General features: G+C 40.7%; 1 protein-coding gene and 1 long non-coding RNA gene across 5 annotated transcripts in view; one reads left to right on the top strand and one right to left on the bottom strand.

Annotated features, from left to right (window-relative positions):
• The window catches only part of LOC130707647 (uncharacterized), a 53,788-nt gene that overhangs the window by 2,902 nt on the left and 23,746 nt on the right, over nucleotides 1-27,140 (top strand). For 2 of the 4 annotated variants that reach the window (XR_009007644.1, XR_009007642.1), the window contains exon 3: nucleotides 275-405. This is a non-coding gene — a long non-coding RNA (uncharacterized LOC130707647). Of the gene's footprint in view, nucleotides 1-274; nucleotides 2,093-27,140 lie in introns of those variants that run through there. The other 2 variants (XR_009007645.1, XR_009007643.1) reach the window with 2 other exon arrangements.
• Nucleotides 14,132-27,140, bottom strand: part of EXD1 (exonuclease 3'-5' domain containing 1) — a 74,947-nt gene continuing 61,938 nt past the window's right edge. The window contains exon 13 of the mRNA XM_057543718.1: nucleotides 14,132-14,402. Coding sequence (XP_057399701.1) covers nucleotides 14,154-14,402 — 249 coding nt within the window. The 3' untranslated portion in view covers nucleotides 14,132-14,153. The remainder of the gene's footprint in view (nucleotides 14,403-27,140) is intronic.

Raw genomic sequence — 27,140 nt, 5'->3', positions numbered from 1 at the left:
AAGGAATCTCTTTGGCTTTCTTTAAAAACTGTTCATAATATTAAGAAAAATCATTCAATATGCAATATTCAATTTTATTAGTAATGTTTAAAATACATTAGAAAATAAAACAGATCATTTAATGATAATTTTGAGGAAACTGTGCAATTTAGGATATGTATTTTATTTCCAATAATAAAGCAATAAACAAAAACAAAACCCACTATGTGTCAGGGTAGAGGAAAGACCCAAAACTGAATATAAACACTAAGGAATGAACTTAACTGTTTTACAGATGAGTAACACAGCGACTCTACAGGGGATGGGGAGGAAAAGAACTCACCTAAGTACTGAGGGAAACAGTATCTTGACTGGATACCTAAGAATAAACCAACTGAACTGTACGTAAATTCTGTGATCCACATCGTAAGTATTTCTCTCCAGTATGCATGTTAGAATTAAGCAAATATATTGTAGATCATGAGCTGTGTTTCTCACTGTTGTAGAAAAAAGTTATTAAGTAAGGAAGAGGGGAAAGCTAAAATGAAGCCTGTGGTGTTGGATTGGAATCTGAGGTATCTGTATAAACTCATGGTTTTTAATATATGTAAAATAGGTACAGAAATATAGATCGGTGTGTATGTGTGAATTAATAAACATATATGTCCTAGTTCTGTCTGCTGAGAGTATTTAGAAGCAATGAGGATACCTAGCAGATCTTGATTTCTAAACACCATTCTCCAATAAAAAGAACAAGGAGAACCTTGGAGAAATAACTGATTCCTAGGCTGAGGCAGGGAAACTACCAGATGAGCCTGGAATATATTGTGATGCCAGGAAATAATGCTTAAAAAAGGATGTCACAAGAACACAGCAGCCAACCTGAAAGAGCTCCTAATGGCCAAAGCAACAAAATAAATAATGACAATATTGCATTATGACCCATGGACCCATAGGTATTTATTTTTAATGTTCATGCATCCATACTGATACAAACAAATAATTGGTTATTTAAATGGATGGGAGAGAAGGGACAACTCTTTCTTAGAGTAGAATTCCAATTAATAAATGGAGAAGGAAAGAGGGATAACAAAAATCACCACTAGGCAAACATTGCAGTAATAACTTGCAGACAGGATCCACAGATGGATGCTAAATTAGTAGGTGAAAATTTGAGGAGAAACAGGATTTACATAGATTCAAAGTGTTTCACCCAAGATACATTTTAGCACAAAGGGAAAGATAGTAACTTAATAATGGTGAGGGACTTCCCTGGTGGCACAGTGGTTAAGAATCCGCCTGTCAGCGAAGGGGAAACGGGTTTGATCCCTGGTCTGGGAAGATCCCACATGACACAGAGCAGCTAAGCCCATGGGCCACAACTACCGAGCCTGCGCTCTAGAGCCCACGAGCCACAACTACTGAGGCTGCGTGCCCCAAATACTGAAGCCCGCGCACCTAGAGCCTGTGCTTCTCAACAAGAGAAGCCACCACAATGAGAAGCCCACGCACTGCAGCAAAGAGTATACCCCGCTCACCGCAACTAGAGAAAGCCCGCGCACAGCAACAAAGACCCAAAGCAGCAAAAAAATTAATTAATTTTTTTAAAAAATGATGAAACTCAGCAAACCACCTTAACCAAGTGATCAAGATAAACATCATCAGTAACAAGACATATTTACATCATGAACCCCTTGATATTTTGCATTGAGAAGGACACAGTATCATTTCTGTGGTATTCTTGCTGAAAATGTATAATCTCATTCCAATCATGAAAAAAGCATTAGACAATCTGAAATTGGGGGACTTTCCAAAAGAGAATTGATCAATACTCTTCAAAACTGTCAAGATAATGAAAGACAAGGAAAGACCTGAAGACAACTGCAGACTGCTAGAGACTGGGAAGAAATAACAAGTAAATCTAATGTGGAGTCCTGGAAAGGATCCTGTAAAGAAAAAGGGACATTGGTGGGAAAACTGGTGACAATTGTATAATGTCTCTAATTTAGTTCGTAATATTGTACTAATGTTAATTCCCTTGTTTCGATAACTATACTAAGGTTATGTAAGATGTTAACGTTGGGGAAGCTGGGTGAAAAAAAATACAGGAAATCTTTTTTGCACCTTCTCTGTAAGTGTAACATTAGTTCAAAATAAAAAGTTAAATTTTTTTAAAATTCCACTTAACTTTTCAACGGTATTCATCTCTATTCTTGAAATACCGTCTTCCCTTAACTTTGAAATCAGAGTGTTCTCCTGGTTTTCTTCTTCACTTTGGACAGTTTTTTATAACCACAGCAACTAGTCCACTGGTTCATGGATTCTGGTCTTGACAAAATTAGGGATATGCAGGAACTTACATGAGAGTACAAAACTATTTTAAGACACACTCTTCTCAAATTCCTTAGCTAACTTGAAATCACAGGAGACATAGGGGGGGACTTCACTTGAGAGGAGCCAGAAGTATCAACATAACCTTTTCTCAGATGTAGCGGAGATGGCCACTATATGAGCAGTAATAACCGTGAAACTGCCCCCACCAATCATCAGCTCCATCTGGAAAAGGGATAGTTCCCACCATCCTGACTGCTATCTGGAATTCCAGGGAAAATAGGGAGGTGAAGAGCAAGTGTATTCTGCCTGGTATCTGCAGGATACACACTTTAAACATTAAAGCAAGGGACAGAAACTGGTGGTCTTTGGCCATAACCGGCCTCCAGGTGTGTGTTTTGTTTGAGGTTTTTTTTTTTTTTTTTTTTTTTTTTATTTATTTATTTTTGGCTGTGTTGGGTCTTCGTTTCTGTGCGAGGGCTTTCTCTAGTTGCGGCAAGCGGGGGCCACTCTTCATCGCGGTGCACGGGCCTCTCACTATCGTGGCCTCTCTTGTTGGGAGCACAGGTTCCAGACTCGCAGGCTCAGTAGTTGTGGCTCACGGGCCTAGTTGCTCCTCAGCATGTAGGATCTTCCCAGACCAGGGCTCGAACCCGTGTCCCCTGCATTGGCAGGCAGAGTCTCAACCACTGCGCCACCACGGGAGCCCTGTTTGAGATTTTTTTGAAAACTAAGAATATCTAACAACACTGGTCCAATAGCTGAATGGAAGTGAACTGTAGCTTCTCCATTTAAGCATGGTATATGCTTTCCTGTTCACCAGAGTCCCTATTACTACTGGTGACACTACTTAAACCCAATCCACTGACACTGTTTCTACAACTGCCAAACTTCTGCAGATATTTGAGCTTGCAGTTCCTACAATAAAAGATTTTTATTTGTTTGAATTTGTCACTCTTGCTGAGATGGTTTTTGTTCTAATTAGCATGGGTGAGTAAATGCTGTTTTGAAAGCACATAAACATAATAATAGCTAACATTTTGTCAGCACCTATAGGCAGTGCTCTAGGAGCAATACACATTTAGACTTCATGAAAGCCCTTTATTTCCATTTTGTGAAAAGGGAACTGAGGCTTAACTTGATTAGGTAATAATTAAGTAACTTGTTCAAGCTCACACAGATAGTAAGTGATAAAGCAGGGACTCAAACCCAGGTCTTCAGAGGCCAAGTTCTATATTCTTACACTATACCAAACATCTGCTCTTATCACTTTAATTTGCTTTACTGACTTGGTTGTCTATCTGTAATCTTTGATGCTATCACTCGTTTATTTTAAAATTATGAAATATATACCAGCACAAAGAAAAATATAGGGAAAAATATAACAAACATTTGTGTACCCACCACCAGATTTGTCAAATCTTAATATATTGTCATATTTGTTTTTATTAATAAAATGTTACAAATATAGCTGATGCCATATGTAGCCCTTTTTATTCCCTTTCTCCTCTTTCATCACTCCCAGAGATAACCACTATCCTGAATTTGTTATTAACAATACCCATCCATGTTTTATATATATATATATATATATATATATATATATATATATCTTCATAAAAATTATACTATATGTATCTTCACTTGCTCTTTTCACTCAACATTATGTTTTTGAGGTTTATCCATGTTAATATGTATAGCTTTATTTTATATTTTTATTATTTTTAAATTTGGGGGGACTTCAGATTCACAAAAACAGATTGATAATAACCTTTGTTTCATGACACATCAGAAGTCTGTCACTGGCTTCTTTCTATTTACTTTTTTTTTTAATTTTTAAAAAATTGTTATTATTTTGGCTGCATTAGGTCTTCGTTGCTGTGCGCGGGCTTTCTCTAGTTGCGGTGAGCGGGGGCTTCTCTTCGTTGCAGTGGACGGGCTTCTCACTGCGGTGGTTTCTCTTGTTGCAAAGCACAGGCTCTAGGCACACGGGCTCAGTAGTTGTGGCGCACGGGCTTAGTTGGTCCGTGGCACGTGGGATCTTCCCGGACCAGGGCTTGAACGTGTGTCCCCTGCATTGGCAGGTGGATTCGTAACCACTGCACCACCAGGGAAGTCTGGGTATCCTGTTATATGTAGCCTTTTGGGACTTACCTTTTCCACTTAATGTTGATAAAACTGTTAGGTGTTACTGGAGCTGGTAGTTTTTAAAACAGCTTTATTGGGATTTCATTCACATACCCAAAACTTCACCCACTGAAATGTGTATAATTCAATGTTTTTTAGTATCTTCACAGAGTTGTGCAACCATCATCATAATCTAATTTTAGAACATGTTCCTTTCCCCGAAAAGACATGCCCATCCCCAAGCCCCACCTCCACCCATGTAACCACTAATTTTTCTGTCTCTATAGATTATTTAATTAATTTTTACTGTTGTATAATATTACCTTGTTTATACCATAGTTTATTTACCCACTCTCCCACTGATGGGCATTTGGGTTGTTTTCCAGGTTTTCACTGTTATGAATAGCGTTGGTCTGAACAGCCTTGTATCTGTCCTGTCTTGCGCATGCATGTCCAAGACGTTTTCTTTGGCATATACATAATAGTAGACTTACAGGATCATGAATATGCAAGTGCTCAAGTAAAGAAAATAATTAAAACTATTTGGAAACTATATTCCCAAGTAGTTGTGCAATTACACACTCTCACCAGCAATAAGAAAGAGAGATTGTGGATTACTATCTCTCTGAAATTTTATAAGGTTAAACAGCTCAAACGTTTATTGGCCATTTGTGTTGCTCTTCTGTGAAATCCCTGTTCATGTCTTTTGCCTCTGTTTCTATTGGGTGTGTGTGTGTGTGTGTGTGCACTTTCCTTATTGATTTGAAAGAGTTCTTAATTTAGTCTTGATACAAATCCTTTGCTATTTCTGCCTATTGTGAATATCTTTCTCCAGTTTGCTACTTATCTTTTTGCTTTCTTCAATGTCCCTTAAAGAAAAGTTCTCAATTCTAATAGCCAAATTTATCAATATTCTCTTCTAAATCAAATATTTTTAATGTTTTGCTCAAGATATCTTTCCCTATTCCACAGTCTAAAAAAAATCCACCAGTATATTCTACTAAGAGGTTTTTGGTTTTTTAACACTTAGATCTTTAATCCAACTGGAATTTTTTAATATGTTGAAAAGTAAATATCCAATTCATCTTTTTCCATAGAGAGATCCATTTTTTCCAAATCCATTTATTGAAATGTTGGTCCCTCCTTTCCCACTGCTCTGACATGCTGTCTCTGTTTTTTACTAAGGTTCTACATTATGATGGTCTGTTTCTGGACTTATTCTATTCCATTGGTCAACTTGTCTGTCCTGTGCCAATGTCACATTGTCTTAATTAGTACAATTTCAAAATAAGTTCTGATACTTGGTAGGCAAGTCACTCTCCCTTCATCTTCAGAAATGTTCAGCTATTTTTTGGTCCTTTATTCTTCCATTTAAATTTAATATCATTTTATCAATTTTAATGAAAAATGTGGTTGGCAGTTTTATTGTATCTCATTGAATCCATAGATCAATTCGGAGAGCGTTGACATTTCATGATATTAAATCTTCCTATCTGTGAACATGGTAGCTCTACATTTATTAGTTTTGTTTAGATCCTCTTTACTACCTCTTAATAACATTTTATAGTTTTTCCTGTAGGAGCCTCAGACCACTTTCGTTAGATTTATTCTTAATTACTTGACATTCTCAAATATTATTTAACCTTATATAGTAATAAACAAACTGTAAGAGTTGTCTTCTCTTTTATATTGCACATCTTTCTTGTGCACCTACAGGAGTCTTTCTAGGGTATATACCTATTACTGAAATTGTTGAGTCATAAGGTATATGCATCTTCAACTAAAAGTGCTCTGTGAATAATAACAGTCAAAAAAACTCCACACAAATATAAGTTGGTAGTGAACACTTAAGAAATATTTGATGAAGGAACTATCCCAATTGAAATAGTGAAATGAATTTTACCACATGGTAATCATGGTACAGCCAAAGTTATACTGGAAGAGAGGCATATTCAGAGTGGAGGATGGAACGTCCTGACAGTTTTAGAATGAGTGTCATCAGGAAACTCCTTCCTCTGAAAAGGAAAACAAAGCAGCTGTGGGAGAATCTTTGAGAAATATAAAGAATTAATTAGAGAAGCTCATTACTAAAGATATTTATTTTCTTTCTAGAAAAGCAATCTGGCCAAGTTGAGGGAAATAGCAAATAACTACTAACCCTAAATAGTATCTTCCACATTAAGTTTCTCAGCATTTAACATCTACAGATAAGACAGGCAGAGCTAAACTGACTGCAAGGAGAGATTTTAAAAAAACTTCATGTATATCTGGTATTAATGTTATATATTTGCGTTTATATTCACCATCTCATATGATACTATAAAGGTGATAGTATGAATATCTCCGCTTTATAGATGACAAAAAAGAACTTCAAGGAGATTAAGCCTAAAATCACAAAACAAGTCCATTAGTAAATCCAGGACTTGACTCAAGATATGTGAAAGAAATTCAGAGCATTCTGGTGAAAAGCTCTGAGGCACAATGCAAAGATTTTTAACTCCTTAGAGCATGCCAGAATTTTAAGACAGTAGGTAAAACAAAGTACCAAAAAAATTCAATATATTTAGTGGTAATGACAACAGACCCCTTTTAAGTTGGTGCTAGAGTCAGAAGCCTGGCAAGATGGAGGATGTAAAAAGGATAAATAAATTTAGCCATGAGTGTATAAAACATGACTGACAGAAAGTTTTACAAATAGTTTTACGTATTTAGCTTCTTTTCTCCTTTGTGGTTATTTCATAATAGGAAAGATGTAACAGGGAGAGTTAGATTGTTATGAGGATGTGTTCAAATATCTATAGAAGGATAATTTTTAATATTGCCTTAGAGGTAGGTGCAGCGGATAGTTCTGATGCTGATAATATCTTCCATGTAGTTTGAGCTTTCATATATCTTATCTGAAGTGGTAGCCTCAGTTTCTACCTTGAAGTCAGAAGAATATGAAAACCACCATGTGGGTAAGTGGGACACAAGAAATAAAGGACAATAACAGTGTGAAATGGTGGGGCCACTCTGGAAACAGTCTGGCAGTTCTTCAAAATGTTAAGTACATTGCTACCATTTGATCCAGCACTCCACTCCTAGGTATAGACACAAGAGAAATGAAAACATGTGTCCACCCAAAAACTTGTACACAAATGTTCATAGCAACATTATTCATAATAGCCAAAAGTATACCTAAATGTCCATCAACCAATGAATGGGTAAACAAATGTGGGATATCCATACAATGGAATATTATTCATCAATAAAAAGGAATGAAGTACTGGCACATGCTGCAACATGAATGAACCTTGAAAGCATTACGCTAACTGAAAGAAGTCAGTCACAAAAAACCACATATTACATGATTCTATGCATGTGAAATGTCTAGAATAGGCAAAGCTATAGAGTTAGAGAGTAGATCAGTGATAGCTTACGGCAGGGAAGGGTGTGGGAAGAGGCGGTAATAGCTAAAGGGTACGGAGTTTCTTTTTTGAGGTGATGAAAATATTCTAAAATTGATTGTGGGGATTTCCCTGGTGGTCCAGTGGTTAAGACTATGCACTTCCACTGCAAGGGGCACGGGTTCGATCCTTAGTTGGGGAACTAAGTTCCTGCATGCGGCGCTGAGAGGCCATAAATAAATAAATAAATAAATAAAATTGATTGTGGTGATAGTTGCATGTAACTGTGAATATACTAAAACTGCTGAATTGTACACTTTAAATTGATGAATTGTGTGGTATGTGAATGTATCTCAATAAAGCTGTAAAATAGAAAAGAAAAGGAAGAGCATGAAGAACTTAGAGACCAGATCTCCCCAGCAGCATCCTCCAGGGCCCCCTTCTTTTTCCTACACAATGCTTAAAACAAAACAAAATGAAAAAAAAACAAAAACAAAAACTAGAGGTGTTCTTAAATTTATCTGTTAGTGGATGTGTCCACATTTTAGCTGTTCAGAATAATCCCAGCATGGTTATCACTGAACTCAAATAGAAAGTGATAATAGGACAGCCCAGAGACCAGTCTGGTTCTAGCCCAAATCTAAAGGTCCTGTGAGGCTGAGAGAGTACTCCTCAGTTGGTCCCTAGCAACCTTGAGTACCTGTACATGTCCCAGGCCTATCCTTATCTGAATTCATACCCCATAAATCTGGACCGTATCTGGACAGATGTCAGGGACAGGATGAATAACTACTCATCATCTCTTCTCTTTGCCAGTGCAGGCAATGTATGCCTGGGGAATGTTGTGTGTCAGATCTAACAAAGGGGAGAAACCAGTTTGACTTCATGCCAGTGCTAGAAGTGACATGACAAAGAAGGCTGGAACTGAACCATGCATGCACAATGGACTCTGAAGGACAAGACAGGTTCCCCTCAAGTTTTAAAGCAAGAGACTAACTCAATCAAGGGTTCTAGTTTGTTTCTTCCACCAGCCTATTTTCTTTCCCCATGTCAGGAGCATACTGGGCAGGGTCTAGAAGAGCTTCCATGTGATTGTCTCCCTTTGATATGTGCTCAAGCCAAGTCCCAGGGAAAGCAAACCCCTTGCTCCAAGAGGACCAAATCCAGCTAGCTCTTAACAGGTCCACTCATTCTATGAAAAGTATAATAAACAACAAGGTCCTACTGTGTAGCACAGAGAACTGAATCACTTTGCTGTACAGCAGTAATTAACTATACTTCAATGCTGTACAGCACTGTAAATCAAGTATAGTTCAATTTAAAAAAAAAAAAGTGAAAAGCATGAAACATTCAGGCAGTTTTCCAGCATCCTCTCCACCACAGTCAACTCTTAGAAGTCCTCTCTGGTTTTCAGGCTCTTCCTTCACCAGAGAGATGGCAGTGCTAGGCCTCGCCACTCAAGGAGACACTTCATTCCATTTCAGTCAACAACACACTTTCCACAGTACCCTTTGCCCTACCAAACTCCATTTCTGGGATTGTAAAAACATATTGGAGCAGAGTTCCCAGAGGACGGGGACATTAACCAGAAGGAAGCGTCTGTGTGTTCCATCTTCTTCCTTAGGAATTGTGGTTCTGTGGTTCTCTGTTTTCTTTCCTCTGGACTCAACTTGTAAATTTGAGGGAAAGTTAGTGAAAAGAAAGAGTCAGTCAATGAGAACCAGGTCTGGAGTGAGAGGCACAGGGAGACACTGAATTCATGATGGTAATGGGCTGGTCCAGCATACTGAAAGGTCAGTGCAACCTTGGTTTAGACCTTTACTCTCATTTTTCAAGACTTCTGACACAGACAGAACAAAGCTATACCATTAAAACATAGTTAAAGTATACATTAATGCATTCAGGGAGAAACCCAGAAGCTGACTGGAAACTACTGGGTATCTATAGTTATGCTGGGGTACTTTTCCTACGTATGTACAGGATCTTCTGGTCCCCAACTGGCTGAACTGGAACAATGGATTCTTTTTTTTTTTTTTAATATTTATTTATTTAGGTTGCACTAGGTATTAGTTGCTGCATGCGGGATCTTTTAGTTGCGGCCTGCGAACTCTTAGCTGCAGCATGCATGTGGGATCTATTTCCCTGACCAGGGATCAAACCTGGGCCCCCTGCATTGGGAGTGCAGAGTCTTAGCCACTGGACCACCAGGGAAGTCACTGGAACAATGGATTCTGATAGACATCCACTACCAGCACATGGGCTTGTAGAGGGGGAAGGAGATTTTCAAAAAGATGGGGTGTTCCTCTGGGTAGCCAAAGCAGCAAAACTGTGTCAAATGGAAAAATAAAATCATAAAGGTACTAGAAGAAACAGAGATTATTTTTTAACCTTGGAGTGAAAGATCCCTTTTGAGCCTGCCATAGAATCCAGAAGTCATAAAGGGAAAGACTGATTGTAAATCAACTATACTTCAATTTAAAAAATAAATAATAATAACATAAAACAAATAAAATTATTCCAGAATTAAAAGTTCACTAAAAATAAACAGATAAGTATGAATTTTTAAAAAATAAAGGAAAAGGCTGATAAATATAACAGAAACAGTTAAGGTAACAACCTAAAAATCACCATAAGTCACATAAAAAAGCCAATTTCTTTAATATACAGAGAGCACTTATACACCAAAATTTAAAAATTAACAGCCCAATAGGAAAAGAGGCAAAAAAGAGAAAATCAATTTGGTTGTTCAACAGGTATTTACTGAATGCTTAGTGTATTCAAGGCATGGTTCTAGGCACTGGAGATGTGGCTTTGAGAAAAACAACATAGAAAAATAAATATCAAAGGTTAGTAAACATATTAAAAGATTCTCAACTTCACTTAGAATAAATACAATTTTTTAAAAAATTGGAATAGTGTTTTTCACTTACCAAATTGGCAAAGAGTAAGCTTAGTACAGGCAGTGTCCAAGGGACATACGTACCACTATACACTAATGAAGAAGTCTAAACTGGCAGCATCCTTTTAGAGAACTCTTACCTCTCACTCTAACACATCTGATTTGTTTGAGCCTTTTTTTTTTAACAAGGATCTACTTAACCTTTATAATTTAAAAGGATTATATTAAAAATGAAATCATAAAATATACCTATCCTTTTGTAAGGGCCTTTGAAGCTTTCTGATTTCTATGTGTGTTGAAGTTAGAAGACATTTTATTTATAGAGGCACACTCTTCTGGGCTTAAGTAATCTACACTAACTCTAGCTCTATATTTTTATTATTCACTTTTTCATTCAGCAGACATCTACTAAGCTAACTGCTTTATGCCAAGCAATGTGTTAATCACTGGCTATTTAGTCTGATGAGGGAGACATCAGATTAATCACAGCATAACAAGTGCAACAAAAGTATGTACAAAGTACTTAGGAAGAAGACAGGAGGCATCAATAACTGTCAACAGACTTTAGAGAAAACTTTCCAGAGGAGAGATATTTAAGCCAGTTCATGAGAGGAGTCTTTCTTCTCATGGGTTTGCCACACAATAAACAAATGGGAAACGAAAAGAATACATTACCATCAAAGTCAGAAGAAAGGTAGATTCAGAAAGGGCCACCATACTTGAATTACAATGTGGTGAACTCAAGAAGGGAACCACTGAGCGTTGGAGGAGGCTGCTGAGATGGAAGACATCTGAGTCCTGAAACTGAAGGCTGAACGTAAACATGATATCATCATAAGTATCTCCCTTATGAAATTTAAGGGACCACAGGCTCCTCACAGAAAACATGATTACAGGAACATTTGGGGTGGACACTGTTGTTCTGATTATTGCTGCTGATAATGGTGGATACTAAGTATTCCAAGGAATGGGCAAAGTGGTGAGCTTGGAATATTGGTCTGTATTTTTCTTTTCTTGAACTGTCCTTTTCAGATTTTTATATCAGGGTAATGTTGCCCTCACAAAATGATTTAGAAGTGTCTTCTTTGTCCTATGAAAGAGTCTGTGTGATTATTTTCTTAAGGCCTTATTTGTTAGAGATATATACTGAAATATTTACAGGGGAAATTATATGATGTCTAGAATTTGTTTTAAAATACTTCAGAAAAAAAAAATAGCTGAAACAAGAATGATAGAATGTTGATAATTATGCAAGTGTGGTTATGGGTACCTGGGGGTTTATTATACTATTTTCTGCACTTTTAAGTATGTTAGAAATTTTCCCTAAGAAAAGGTTTTTTAATATTTTTTATTTTTTTAACTTTTAATTTTATTTTGGAGTATAGCCAATTAACAATGTTGTGATAGTTCCAGGTACACAGCAAAGGGACTCAGCCATACGTTATATGTATCCATTCTCCCCCAGACTCCCCTCCCGTCCAGGCTGCCACGTAACATTGAACAGAGTTTCCTATGCTATACGGTAGGTCCTTGTTGGTTATGCATTTTATTTATTTATTTATTTTAATTTATTTTATTTTTTAATTTCAAACATATAATTTATTGTGTTTTTATTTTTATTTTTAAATTTATTTTAACATCTTTATTGGAGTATAATTGCTTTACAATGGTGTGTTAGTTTCTGCTTTATAACAAAGTGAATCAGTTACACATATACATATGTTCCCATATCTCTTCCCTCTTGCATCTCCCTCCCTCCCACCCTCCCTATCCCACCCCTCTAGGTGGTCACAAAGCACCGAGCTGATCTCCCTCTGCTATGCGGCTGCTTCCCACTAGCTATGTGTTTTACCTTTGGTAGTGTATATATGTCCATGCCACTCTCTCACTTTGTCCCAGCTTACCCTTCGCCCGCCCCGTATCCTCAAGTCCATTCTCTAGTAGGTCTGCATCTTTATTCCCGTCTTGCCCCTAGGTTCTTCTGACCATTTTTTTTTCTTTTTTTTTTAGATTCCATATATATGTGTTAGCATACGGTATTTGTTTTTCTCTTTCTGACTTATTTCACTCTGTATGACAGTCTCTAGGTCCATCCACCTCACTACAAATAACCCAGTTTTGTTCCTTTTTATGGCTGAGTAATATTCCGTTGTATATGTGTGCCACATCTTTTTTATCCATTCATCTGTTGATGGACACTTAGGTTGCTTCCATGTCCTGGCTATTGTAAATAGAGCTGCAATGAACATTTTGGTACATGACTCTTTTTGAATTATGGTTTTCTCAGGGTATATGCCCAGTAGTGGGATTGCTGGGTCGTATGGTAGTTCCATTTTTAGTTTTTTAAAGAACCTCCATACTGTTCTCCATAGTGGCTTTATCAATTTACATTCCCACCAACAGTGCAAGAGGGTTCCCTTTTCTCCACACCCTCTCCAGCATTTATTGTTTGTAGATTTTTTGATCATGGCCATTCTGACCGGTGTGATATGATATCTCATTGTAGTTTTGATTTGCATTTCTCTAATGATTAATGATGTTGAGCATTCTTTCATGTGTTTGTTGGCAATCTGTATATCTTCTTTGGAGAAATGTCTATTTAGGTCTTCTGCCCATTTTTGGATTGGGTTGTTTGTTTTCTGATATTGATCTGCATGAGTTGCTTGTATGTTTTGGAGATAATCCTTTGTCAGTTGCTTCATTTGCAAGTATTTTCTCCCATTCTGAGGTTGTCTTTTCGTCTTGTTTATGGTTTCCTTTGCTGTGCAAAAGCTTTTAAGTTTCATTAGGTCCCATTTGTAGAAAAGTTTTTTTAAAAATGGAAAAAAAATACTGTCTAGTATGTTTCAGCACACTCTACTTGTGTGTGACTGCTCTTGGAAACTCAGTCTTCACTCAACCCACAGTGATGGGACGAATCCACCCTTCCCCTGGAGGATAAGACATAGGGATTGTCAATGTGACTAGTCGGCTGTAGAGGCAACGCAAGGCTTCAAACAGTGTTGTTTAGTGGAGAGTCCTTATGGGTGACTTTCTATGCCTTGATCCAGGGCATGTTAGAGTTTGACTAGGGCAACTTGTCCCCACTCCAACCAGAAATGCTACTGGATCTGGGTTTTAGCCAGTTTTCTTACTATGCATAGGTACTGGCTTCAGCAGTTTCCTATTTTATCTTCTGGCTGTGGGGTGGCTCAGTGGGATCAATTTTGTTAATACCATAAGTCAGTTGTTTCATACCTGGTATTATTCCTGACGCTTTCAAGTCGGGCCCCAAAAAGCGTCCTCCTGCCCGGTGTCATCTGGGACAATTGAAAGAGACCGAGTTTGATTCATAAGCAAAGGAAAGCTTTATTCTTTAATCAGAGAATGGAGAGGTGCAAGCTTCTGCTCTAGAGCACAGGCTCTCCCCGCAGGCCGTGGGCGGGGCTGCTTTATAGGGTTCTGGCCAGCAGGGAAGCTGCGGAGCTCTCTCCTGTTGGTCGCAGCTGTGCCTCCAGACTCGTAAGGCGCAGCGTCTCTGCACACAGTCCGCTGCCGCTACCACCATCTTGAATTGCAGTGTCATGCAGGCAAGGGCTTCTGCTCACAGCCCGCCCATCGAAGCCATCTGGCACCAGGAACTCTGGTCTGAAATGCCAGGTGCAGTGCCTCTGCATGCGGCAGCCTATGAACAAGTGAAACTAAAGTAATGACAAATGGGAAAAAAAGGTTAGACTTTATTACCCAGACTATTTTTATTTCCTGAGCATTGTTAATGGTCTTTGCCAGTGACAAATCCCTCCTCTGATTTTTGTCCTGCTCCTCATTCTTGAGGGGTGCTGAGGGGAGAAGGTCCGACTTCTGTAGCTTCTTTCTGCTGATCTGGGGAGTCGTCATAACCCTGGGTGGAGGAGCAGAACTTCTCCCCAGCTACCTTTACATATGTTTGTCACCAAGCCTTTGCCCTGACTGTGCATATCCCTGAGTGACCACCATTTGTCTAACCTTGGGTTTGTTTGGTTTTGGCTGTGCTGCGCGGCTTTCGGGATCTCCGACCAGGGATTGAACCTGGGCCCCAGCAGTGAAAGCACTGAGTCCTAACCACTGGACTGCCAGGGAATTCACTGTCTAACCTTTTGGAGACAAGGGACACCAGACAATTTAAGATACATGGCCCAATTAAAATACATAAATAAATAAATAATTTAAAGATACATGGCTCAAGTATTAGCAAGAGCAAATTTTTCCTAAAAATGCAGGTATCTAGGTCTTTTGCCTGTAGGCAAGTGTGCCCTGATGTTGAGGCACACTACTATGGCCTGCATATCCCTGGTAACACTTCTGTTGTTTTTCAGAAGAGAAGCTTCAGGTCAGAGAGAAGTTCACATGAGTAGTCAAAGGGGTCCATTGCCCCAGGTTGTCTCTCCAGAGTTTGGGGCTCGGGGTCCTCTTTACTTGATGGTGATGTAACCACAGTGTGATCCCCTGCAACTTCAGGAAAGAATGGGTGGTTAGCATTGTTGCAGGAGAGGAAAATGTCATGTCCTGGTACCCACAAGAGTCCTTAAGACAGACCACCAAGTGAGGGTCCTTGGCATCACACAGGAAGGAATTCAGGAGTGAGCCAAAGAAAAGTGAAAGCGAGTTTACTTAGATACACACTCCATAGGCTGAATGCAGTCTGTCTTAGAAAGTAAGAGTGGCCCCAGGGCATGTGGTTGTTGGTTTTTATGGGCTGAGTAATTTCATATGCTAATGAGTGGGAGGAATATTCTTGCTATTTCAGGGAAGGGTGGGGATTTCCCAGAAATTGGGCCACTGCCCACTTTTTGGCCTTTGTCTGCCTTGGACTGTCAAGGCATAAAAGGGGGTGTGATTTTTTTAGTATTACAATGAAGGTATAATGAGCTAAAGGTCAATGACCGGACTATTCTCGAAGTCACCTTGGTTCCAGCCGGTTTTTATTGCATCCTAATAGCTGCGCCCCTTCCTCATTTATCTAGCTGTTGTGTCCTGCCCCTTTCCCTCCTGTCTCAGAATCACCAAGTGGGGTCCATTCCACTTAGGAGTGAGCTGATCTTGCAGGCTTCCAGTTTTCCAGGTTTTTAGATACACCTAGTCTCCTGGTGGGCAGGAACAGTACCTGGTTACCATATTCCAAGAGAGCTTTCATGGTTTCTCCTACCTGGAGGGCATACTTGAGTTGTTCCATTTCAAGGGAGTTAAGGTGTCCTTTCTCTCAGGCTTGGGGAACGGGTCTACCACACAAGAGTTCAAATGCACTTCCATATAGTGATTGGATTGTTTAGAGAAATGCAACCCTGAGTAAGAGGTCCCAGTTTTTGAGCTAATACCCCAAGGGCCATTCCCCTTCTCTCCTGAATGTAAGGGTCAAAGGGTTTAGTTAAATCTAGGAGGGCCACGGCAGGGACTTGAAGTAACTGCTTTTTCAATTCCTGAAAGTCCCCTTTACATTCTGAATTCCATTCAAAAGGATCATCCTTTCCTTTCAACTCTTCATACAGAGGCCTGGCTATTAGACCATATTTAGGGATCCAGATGCGGCAAAACCCAGCCATCCTCAGGAAACCCCTAAGCTGTCTTCCAGTTTTAGGATGGGTGAGGCTGCAAAGGGCTTCTTTTCTTTTCTAGGGTAGGCTTCTCTGACCTGTGAGAATGAAGCCTAGGTAGGACACCCTAGTTTGGGATATTTGAGCTAAATCTGGGACGGCAGTGTATGTCCGGGTTTTAGATGGACTATCATGGGACTGGCTCCTACAGCTAGTCCCACCCGTCCCTGTGCCTAGACCTCAGGATTTACTCCAAGGAGGTCGCTTGCTCTGTCTAGGGAGGTTTTTCCTCAGCCATTACCATTATCACCTTGTGCCCCTGTCTAGGGGAATGCCCATCTCGTTTGTGTCCCATTAGTTGGATAGTTAGCCCCCAACATATGTAGGCCATCTCTTCCTAGCAGGGGTATAGGGCATTCAGGGACATACAGGAAGGAATGAGTGAGAATGTGTTTATCCACTTTACATTTGAATGGTTCTATGAATGCTCATTCTTGGGCCTTCCCTGATACCCCCATAATTTTACAACTCTTGTGACTGAGTTTGCCTGATCTGGTGTTCAGAATCAAGTAAGTGGCACAGGTGTTGATGGGCTTTCTCCCTATGTCCAATGTCAGCAGGGGTTCCTTAGGGGTCAGTTGGAGTGCCAGCTTAGGTGTCCCCTGGCCCCATCATTCTTCACCTATTTGGATCATCTGCCTTCGAAGGTAATGGCTGGTACCTGCCATTTCCGTCGCCTGTCGGGGGGTCGAGGGTGTTCTCCCTTCCAGTGTCCCTCTTGTTTACATATGGCACACTGATTGGGTCTGCTTTCCTTGCCTTGCTATCCCTCGGTGTGGGCCAGCAGTCACTCACGGGAGTTGAGAGTTTCTGAGGGCAGTTAGTCCAGACCAGTTGACATTGGAGGGCAACAGCCAGCAAGTGGACTTGCCTCCAGACCTTTTTATCCTCTGACTTTTCCTCCTCTGTATCTTGGTTATTAAACACCTGGTAGGCAACCCCGACCAGGCGAGAGGCAGGGCTGTCTGGTTCTATTTCCAGTTTCTGAAGCTTACGCCTCATGTCCAGGTCACTTTGGGAAATTGAATAGGACCTCAGGATTGCACTCCGTTCCAGTGACTCAGGGTCAGTGGTAGTACAGATTTGGAGGCATTGCCTGAGCACTCTAGGAATGCTGAAAGGTTTTCTGTTGGCTCCTGATGATTTCCTTTATCTTATTCCAATTGACAGGTTTTTTTCCTGCTGCCTGGTGCTAGTTTCTCTGAAGTAGGCAGGGGAGCCCTGTGAGCCCTTTATAAGACCAGGAACCCCAATATCTGGAAGACCTGTGAGCTGCTGGCCAGAACAAGAAACACCCACTGCTCCCCCCCAACTTGTGAGGTGAACCTTGGGTGATTATCGACTGAGGTTCCACGAGCTCTCCTCCTGGCATCAGCACAGAATACCAGCTGCCCCAGCGGTCTGGTGAGTACCCCATGGGACTCCCTCGTGCTTTTAGCTCTCACCTGGTAGGAAGTCTGAAACACCTCCTTTTTGGCTGAAAGGAGGAAAGAGAAGACCCCTGACTCAGAGAGCTGTGCCACTCCCTAACAGACCAAGTTGGTTAGGAACTAACGTGCCTAAGCTGCTCTGGCCCAGAGGCAGTCCGGTCTTACCTCCTGTGGGATATTCTGACTGAGGAGGGACTGTCTTAAGCACAGGCTGTTACAAATTCAAGGCAGACCCCCAGCTATATCACAGTCTGCACCATTTGGATGCCTCCTATTTTGGTCTTTTGAGCAATCCATTAACAGTTTGGGGCTGGTTCCAAATCTCCCAAACAGAAATCTTATTTGGGTCGAATCTGGTGGTATTTGTGTGACTAAATTTCCAGCCAGGGTCCAACAACCTCCCAGGATTCCCTTTGAGGCAGGTCCCTGATGGAGAAGGAGGGCTCATCCAGGTATACGTCCCCTTTACGAAGGCCTCTGCACATGGCACACGATGAGCAAGTGAAACTAGACTAAGCACAAAGGAAAAAAAAGTTAGTTTTATTTTATTACCCAGATGCTATTTTTATTTCCTGGAAATTGTTAACGGGCTTTGCCGGTGACAGTATGTAAGCCAGAAGAGCAAGCTGGACCATTGGAGGTATACCTCAAAACACACACACAGCCCTTTGGAAAGGTCTGGATTATAGGTTTCAAGGCATTTAAAGTTTTCTCTGTCTACTCGTAAGCTGACTACTAAGCTAACTAAGAGGAAATATCAAACGGACAGGTTGTTTCCATATCTTGGCTATTATGAATAATGCCACTGAACATGGGAATGCATGTCTCTTCAAGATCCCATTTTCATTTCCCTTGGGAATAAACCCAGAAGTGGGATTACTGATAATATAGTTCTATTTTTAATTTTTTGAAGCCCCTCCATAGTGGCAGTACCAATTTCTGATCCCACCAGCAGTGCACAAATATTCCCTTTCCTCCACACCCTTACCAGCACTTGTTAGCTCTTGTCTTTTTTATAATAATCATTCTAACGTGTAAGATGATATCTCACTGTGGTTTTTTTTTTTAATTTTTAAATTTTATTATTTATTTTTATTTTTGGCTGCGTTGGGTCTCCGTTACTGTGCACGGGCTTTCTCTGGTTGCGGCGAGCGGGGGCTGCTCTTCGTTGCGGTGCGCGGGCTTCTCTTTGCGGTGGCTTCTCTTGTTGCGAAGCACGGGCTCTAGGTGCGCGGGCTTCAGTAGTTGTGGCATGCGGGGTCAGCAGTTGTGGCACGTGACCTCTAGAGCGCAGGCTCAGTAGTTGTGGCGCACAGGCTTAGTTGTTCCGCGGCATGTGGGATCTTCCCGGGCCAGGGCTCGAACCCGTGTTCCCTGCGTTGGCAGGTGGATTCTTAACTACTGCGCCACCAGGGAAGCCTCTCGCTGTGGTTTTGATTTGTATTTTCCTGCTAATTAGTGATGTTGAGCACCTTTTCATGAACCTATTGATAATTTGTATGTTTTCTTTGGAAAAATGTCTATTCAGCTCCTCTGCCCATTTTTAATATCAGATTGTTCGTTTGTTTGTTTTGATCTGTTGCAAGGCAAGGGTCAAGGTTTATTTTTTAGCATATGGATTTCCAATTGTTTCCACAATATTCTGGATTCTTTGTTTTTTCATATTAAATCTTAGAGTCAGCTTACCAATTTCTATCCCAAAAGGCTCCTGGGATTTTGATAGGGTTTATGTTGAATCCATAGATAAATTTGGGAAGAATTAACAGCTTAACAATATTGACTCTTCCAATACATAAATAAAGTATGTCTCTCCATTTATTTAAGTCTTCTTTAATTTCTGTCATCAATGTAGTTTCAAAATACCAATCTTGTATATATTTTCTTAGTTTTATCCCTAAGTATTCTGTGATTTTTTTGCTATTGTAAATGGTATTTTTAACATTTTAATTTCCAGTTGCTTATTGCTATTATATAGAAATATGATTGATTTTTATATATAAATCTTGTGTCCTACAACATTGTAATATTCACTTATAGTTCTAGTAGCTTTTTGGTAGATCCTTTGGGATTTTCTACATAGACAATCATGTTGTCTTTGAAGAAAGATACGTCGCAGAGAGACAGGAGGTAACTAAAGGGGGGATCCCACTGGTCAAATATGGGACAATTTGAGCATCAAAATAAATAATAATAGTGAGAGATTATTATTTACAATATAAGAATAAATAAGCTGATATAAATGTATATATAGATAAATGAGGGAATAAGTGAATGAATGGTGGAGAAGGGAAAGCTCTTCTTTAGTTAAATGTAAATTAATAAGTGAGGAAGGAATGATAGAATTGGAAAATCATCATTTGAAACCTGTCATTACACACTACTATATAAAATAGATAACCAACGAGGACCTACTGTATAGCACAGGGAACTATACTCAATATCTATAATAACCTATAATGGAAGAGAATGTAAAAAAGAATATATATGTGTGTTTATATTTATATATATGTATAACTGAATCACTTTACTGTATACCTGAAACTAACACATTTTAAATCACCTATTTTTCAATAAACATTTTTTAAAAACCCATCATAATAATTGATTCAGGCAAGTGTCATCAATGTATGTTTTTCAGACTGGCTGGTGAAAGTTTGAAGAGTAAGAAGATATTTACACAGTCTCAAAATATCTCCCTACAAAATACTAATTAACTATAAAAAGTAAAAAAGTAATGTCATAGTGGAGAAGCCTGGCAAACATCACCTTAACCAACCGATCAAAGCTAACAAAGTTAGTATCACTGGTAACGATGTTAATTGACCGCATGTGCCTTCTGCTGTGATGCACTTCTGTGGAACTGTGGCTAAATTAGTGTAACCCAAATCTAATCACGAGAGAATATCAGAGAAACTCAGATAGAGAAACATTAATTCACAAAATAACTGGATTCCCAGAAAGGTGGAATAGATAAATTTCCCTATTCCTTGTACTAATTACAACCAAAACCCCTAAACACTATATAGAAAACAAACACAAGACTCTAAAACGTGGAGAGAACCTCAGGACCCAAGGAATGACATGTTGGCAAGTTCCCTGGATTTTCTTTTTGTCTCATGGATCAGACTTGGATCTGAAGAAGCTGGCAACCGTGAAACCAATGGGTGCAGATAAGAAAGCCCCAACAAAAGCCTGCTTCTTAGCTAAAGGACCAGGAAAGGGGCCATCTAGCAAGACTGAAAATTTTCAAGCAGTAACCATTTAACTCCAGCCAAATACCACAGAAGAAAACTGTGGCCCGGCCTATATTCTTGCCAACAAAGGCTGCGGGGAGTCTAGACTTCCACCCTTGCAACCTGTAACAAGGTGCCTCAACAACCCTGTAGGGTGACATCAGAGAAAGCCAAGTGGGGAGCCAAGACTTTCATCCCCATCTGGGAATAACAAGGATCACTACCCCAAGGCATCAGTGGAGACCATGAGAAGATCTGGAACTCCAACCCCCCAATCAGCAGTAATGATGAGCCCCTTCATTTAATATCAATGGAAACCAAGTGAGGAACCTGGATTTCTACCTCCACCTGGCGGTAACAAGATGGCACCCCCTACGTTCCCTTGCTGGAGTGGTGTCAGAGAAGGCCAACTAAAATAGATTTAGGGCTTTCCTGGTGGCACAGTGGTTAAGAATCTGCCTGCCAGTGCAGGGAACACAGGTCCGAGCCCTGGTCTGGGAAGATCCCACGTGCCGCGGAGCAACTAAGCCCATGTGCCACAACTTCCAAGCCTGCGCTCTAGAGCTCGTGAGCCACAACTACTGAGCCTGCATGCCACAACTACTGAAGCCCACATGCCTAGAGCCCGTACTCAGCAACAAGAGAAGCCACCAGAGTGAGAAGTCCGTGCACCACAACAACGAGTAGCCCCCACTCACCGCAACTAGAGAAAGCCTGTGTGTAGCAACGAAGACCCAACGCGGCCAAAATAAATAAATAAATAAAATAAATTCATTAAAAAAAAAAAAGAGCGCGTGTTGTATAATATGTTTCCATGAAGTTCTAGGATAGGCAAAACTGATCTATGATGGAAAAAACAGAACAGAGGTTGCTTCTGAAAGGTGGAGGCAATGTTTCTGAGAAGGGGTATGAAGGAACCTTCTGGACTAATGCTCTGGATCTTCTGAATCTTGATAGAGGATTTTGGTTGCATAGTTGTGAATATTTGCTGTAACTCATCAAATGGTACATTTATGATTGCACATTTCATGGTATGTAAATTTTACCTAAAAATAAATAAATAACCAAATGCTGAACACTGCTTAATATTATGTATGTTCAAGTGTTTGGGGTGAAGTGTTCTGTTGTCTTTAACTTACTCTGAAAACCATCAAAATATAAAGTGGCGGGCTTCCCTGGTGGTGCAGTGGTTAAGAATCCGCCTGCTAATGCAGGGGACACAGGTTTGAGCCCTGGTCCGGGAAGATCCCACATGCCGCGAAGCAACTAAGCCTGCGAGCCACAACCACTGAGCCTGCATGCCACAACTACTGAAGCCCACACACCTAGAGCCCGTGCTCCGCAACAAGAGAAGCCACCGCAGTGAGAAGCCAGTGCTCCACAACGAAGAGTAGCCCCCACTGGCTGCAACTAGAGAAAGCCCGTGTGCAGCAATGACGACCCAATGCAGCCAAAAATAAATAAATAAATAAATAATAAATTTATTTTTTTTTTTGCTCTTTTTTTTTTTTTTTTAATTTAATTTATTTATTTATTTTTGGCTGTGTTGGGTCTTCGTTTCTGTGCGAGGGCTTTCTTTAGTTGCGGCGAGCGGGGGCCACTCTTCATTGCGGTGCGCGGGCCTCTCGCCATCGCGGCCTCTCTTGTTGCGGAGCACAGGCTCCAGACGCACAGGCTCAGTAATTGTGGCTCACGGGCTTAATTGCTCCGCGGCATGTGGGATCTTCCCAGACCAGGGCTCGAACCCGTGTCCCCTGCATTGGCAGGCAGACTCTCAACCACTGCACCACCAGGGAAGCCCATAAATTTATTTTTTAAAAAAAAGAAGAATTCGCCTGCCAATGAAGGGGACACGGGTTTGAGCCCTGGTCCGGGAAGATCTCACATGCCGTGGAGCAACTAAGTCCATGCGCCACAATTACTGAGCCTGCACTCTAGAGCCGCGAGCCACAACTACTGAGCGCATATGCCACAACTACTGAAGCCCATGTGCCTACAGCCCGTGCTCCGCAACAAAAGAAGCCACCGCAATGAGAAGCCCGCGCACCGCAACGAAGAGTAGCCCCTGCTCGCCGCAACTAGAGAAAGCCCGCGCACAGCAACAAAGACACAACATGGCCAAAAATAAATAAATAAATTTAAAATATATAAATATAAATTTAAATAAATTTAAAATATATATATATTTAAAAATATATATATATAATCACTTCCATGATTAGCAATTGTTTGAATCTGCCCTTTGGAACTCATGGAAAGTCTAGGGGGCTGAAGCCTATTTCCTACAAACAAGAAATCAGAACACAGAGAGGATAAATAAATAAATTAATTAAAAATATATATATATATTTATATATATATAAATTTTAAAAATATATATATATAAATAAAATATATATATATAAAATGTGTATATATATATATATATATATATATATATATATATATATATAAGGTGGCAGTTGTAGAATCTAGGTGGTTGATGTAGTATTCGTTGTAAAATAACTTTTGTGTATGTTTGATATTTTTATAGTAAGATACTATTACAGGAGAAGGGGGAGCGAGAGAATGGTCATTTCCCAGGTCTCAGGTGAGTTCCTGGGATGGGCCACCAAGTGAGGGTGTGCTTGACTTCAGGTAGGAAAGAATTCAAGAGCGAGCCAGAGTAAAGTGAAAGCAAGTTTATTTAGAGAGATACACATTCCATAGGCAGAATGTGGTCCCTCTCAGAAGGTGAGAGCGGGCCCTGGGGTATGGGGTTGTTAGTTTTTATGAGCTGGGTAATTTCATACAGTAAGGAGTGGGAGGATTATTTTAAGTATTTTGGGGAATGGGCAGGGATTTCCAGCAATTGGGCCACAGCCCACTTTTTGGCCTTTTATGGTCAGCCTTGGAACTGTCATGGCACCTGTGGGTGAGTCATTTAGCATGCTAATATATTACAATGAACGTATAATAAGTCTCAAGGTCTACCGGAAGTCAAATCTTCTACCATCTTGGGCCTAGTTGGTTCTAACCAGTTTTTGTCATATTCTCAGCAGCTGTGTCATTCTTTTAACTGTTGTGTCCTGCCCCCTTCCTTCCTGTCTCTATACCAGGAAAAAAAAGTCACTGGAATAAAACAGTATATATTCAGAAATTGTTACCAAACAGAAGTTTGTGTCACACAGTGAGGCCAAACAAACTGTTCAAACTGAGTTTGGAGCAGAGAAAAGTTTATTGCAAGGCCAAGCAAGGAGAATGGTTGGCTCAGGCCCAAAAATCCTAAACGCCTCCAGTGGTTTTCAGGGAGGAATTTTTATAAGTAAAATTTGAGGTGAGGGCTGCAGGGTGTGTGTGACTTTCTTCTGATTGGTTAGTGGTAAGGTAACAAGGTGGTGTTCCAGGAATCTTGTGCTCAGCCTGAAGTTACCATCCTCCACCCGGGTGGGGGCCTTAGTTGCTGCAGAACTCAAAGATATTGTTAGGTATATTCGTTTGGGAGGAACCACGACCTTGCCCCATCATGTACTATTGTTTCTTGACTGCTCCTCCTTTGTTTCTGCATCCCTTCACTTCCATGATTAGCAATTGTTTGAATCTGCCCTTTGGAACTCAGGGAAAGTCTAGGGGGCTGAAGCCTATTTCCTACAAACAAGAAATCGGGAACACAGAGAGGATTTATACCCAGGAGGGCCCCATGGGGTCCTGCTCAGTTTCAGATTTTTGAAAAATTCTAGGATTCAATTGCATACAAATAATGAAAATAATTTAACTCTGTCACTAGGCCACAATTTTGATGAATTGCTACATAATTTTAATCATAAGAAGGGCTCCAGATGTGACCTTGTTAACTCAGACCAGTAAGTTTCATTTTTCAAACTTAGCATTGATTTCTCAAGCTCTTTTCAAATTCTCACTCCTCCGTGAAACTCTTTTTGATTCCCCCTACTCTCTTGTTAACTCCAGTCAAATTGGATCTATACCTCTCTTATGCAAAAGTCCCATTCTTACATGAACTGCTTCCTGCTTGTTCCAGCTCGTCCCAGACATTTGTAGGCACTGAGAGCCTGCTACTTGCAGACTTTGCCCCACCAGCCCCAAACTAATGAGGACCTTGCCTGGCACAATTTCTGTTCCTTGTCCTCTAATGGGGATGTGTCTTCTGCCCTAGGCCTTGTGTGAACAGTCTTGGATGTCTGCAGGAACAATGAATTGAGTCTTCCTGTTTACCCCTCCAATGTGCAGTCTAGACAAAGACTTCTGGCCTAGGTCCCTGGTTCTCACTCCAGTTTCCTGCCAGGGTTGCAGCCTGCCCCTGGAGCATATTTCTCAGCCAAAGCTCTGACCCCTTACACAGTTTCAAACTATCATTTCTTGCAGTATTGCTTACACTGACTCATATGATTCTCTCTTTTCTACTTGTTGGCCAGTATCTGCACTGATAAGAAATCCTGCAACCATGTCCTGACCCCTCACTTTGGGATCTTCAGAGACCAATCCCAAAATTATGTTCTTTGGACTCAATGATGGGGCTTCATCCCAGCACTCCCTGCTTGATCCTGATCTCCCCCATTCTTAGATCCTTACTAGAAGGTCCCAGCATGTGAATCTGAGAGCTGTGTTATTACAACAATTATTTCCACACATCTTATTTTTCCAATTATAAAAGCCTTTAACGTAAAAGCTATGTCTAATTTCTCACAATACTTAGCACATTTTTTGCATAGAGTAAATAAATCACAGACTGGCCAAAATATATAACAAATTAGAGGGTTCCGAGAATACTTTCATCAATTGCTGGGAAAAAAATTCTCACCCCCAGTCAAACTGGACACCTAGGTATGTCCAAATACATTCTGTGCTTGCTGGACTTGCTTTTTTGTGTGTGTGCCTCTCTGTGCGGCATGTGGAATCCTAGCTCCCCAACCAGGGATCAAACCCGCGGCCTCTGCAGTGGAAGCACAGAGTCTTAACCACTGGACTGCCAGGGAAGTCCTACACCTTTTTTTTTTTTAATTTTTATTTATTTATTTTATTTTTGGTTGCGTTGGGTCTTCGTTGCTGCATGCTGGCTTTCTCTAGTTGTGTCAAGCAGGGGCTACTCTTCGTTGCAATGCGCGGGCTTCTCATTGCGGTGGCTTCTCTTGTTGTGGAGCACGGGCTCTAGAGCGCAGGCTCAGTGGTTGTAGCACATGGGCTTAGTTGCTCCGTGGCATGTAGGATCTTCCCGGACCAGGGATCAAACCCGTGTCCCCTGCACTGGCAGGTGGATTCTTAACCACTGCACCACCAGGGAAGTCCCTACACCTACTTTTTAACTACATATATTCTCAGGATTCATCCTAAACTCACTGAGGAGCAATCTCTGAGGGTAAAGTCACAGTGTTTGTTGTATGGGTAGGGGCTTCGGGCTTCACACACAGTTTTACAGAGCAAATTATTACAGGGGCTCAGATGCTAGCACTAAATCACCTACTCCAGAGCCCCCTTACTTTAGGGTACCACCTGGGGAGCTTTTCAAAGGCAAATTCCTTAAGCCCAGTTCTGAAAACTGGAAGGGCTTGACAGGAGGACCAGAAATCTGTATTATAAATCAGCACACAGTGGTTGTGATGCTGGCAGCGCTGGGACAGACTGTGAAAAACACAGACTTGAGAAATTATCTTTTCACCAGTAGAAATTCCTGTCATTCCCTCTTGGCTGGCGTCATCACAAGGAATGCTTTCCCTTGTGTCATTTGGTCCATCCGAGAGTCTCACCTCTAAAATCTGATACACATTCCCTTAACTCCCCAGTGTGACCACCTGCCAAATCCCCTCTCTGATATAGCATCAAATCCCGTTCCACTGTACCAGCCTGCCATCTCCTACAACCTGTTCATCATTCATTCATTCGCTCCCCCTTTATTCATCAAACATATCAAATATTGACCATGCACCAGACAACTGGCCTATGAAGTTAAGCAAGACCTGGTTCTCGCTTAAAGATTGCAGCTTGAGGAAGACAGACCCCAAAACCAATCAGTATGACTCAATGCAGTGAGTGCAAAGATAGTGATAAGCATGGGGGAGCTAAGTGACACTCCTAACTCAATTTGGGGTGGTGGTGGGGGAGGACATCAGAGTTCTCCTGAAGGACAGAATACCTGAGTAGGAGTTGTCAAT

This window comes from Balaenoptera acutorostrata, chromosome 3 (assembly GCF_949987535.1).
Source record: "Balaenoptera acutorostrata chromosome 3, mBalAcu1.1, whole genome shotgun sequence".
In the NCBI taxonomy this organism is placed as follows: Eukaryota; Metazoa; Chordata; class Mammalia; order Artiodactyla; family Balaenopteridae; genus Balaenoptera; species Balaenoptera acutorostrata.
Note: the sequence above shows the minus strand (reverse complement) of the source record. Positions and strands in the feature narration are given on the sequence as shown.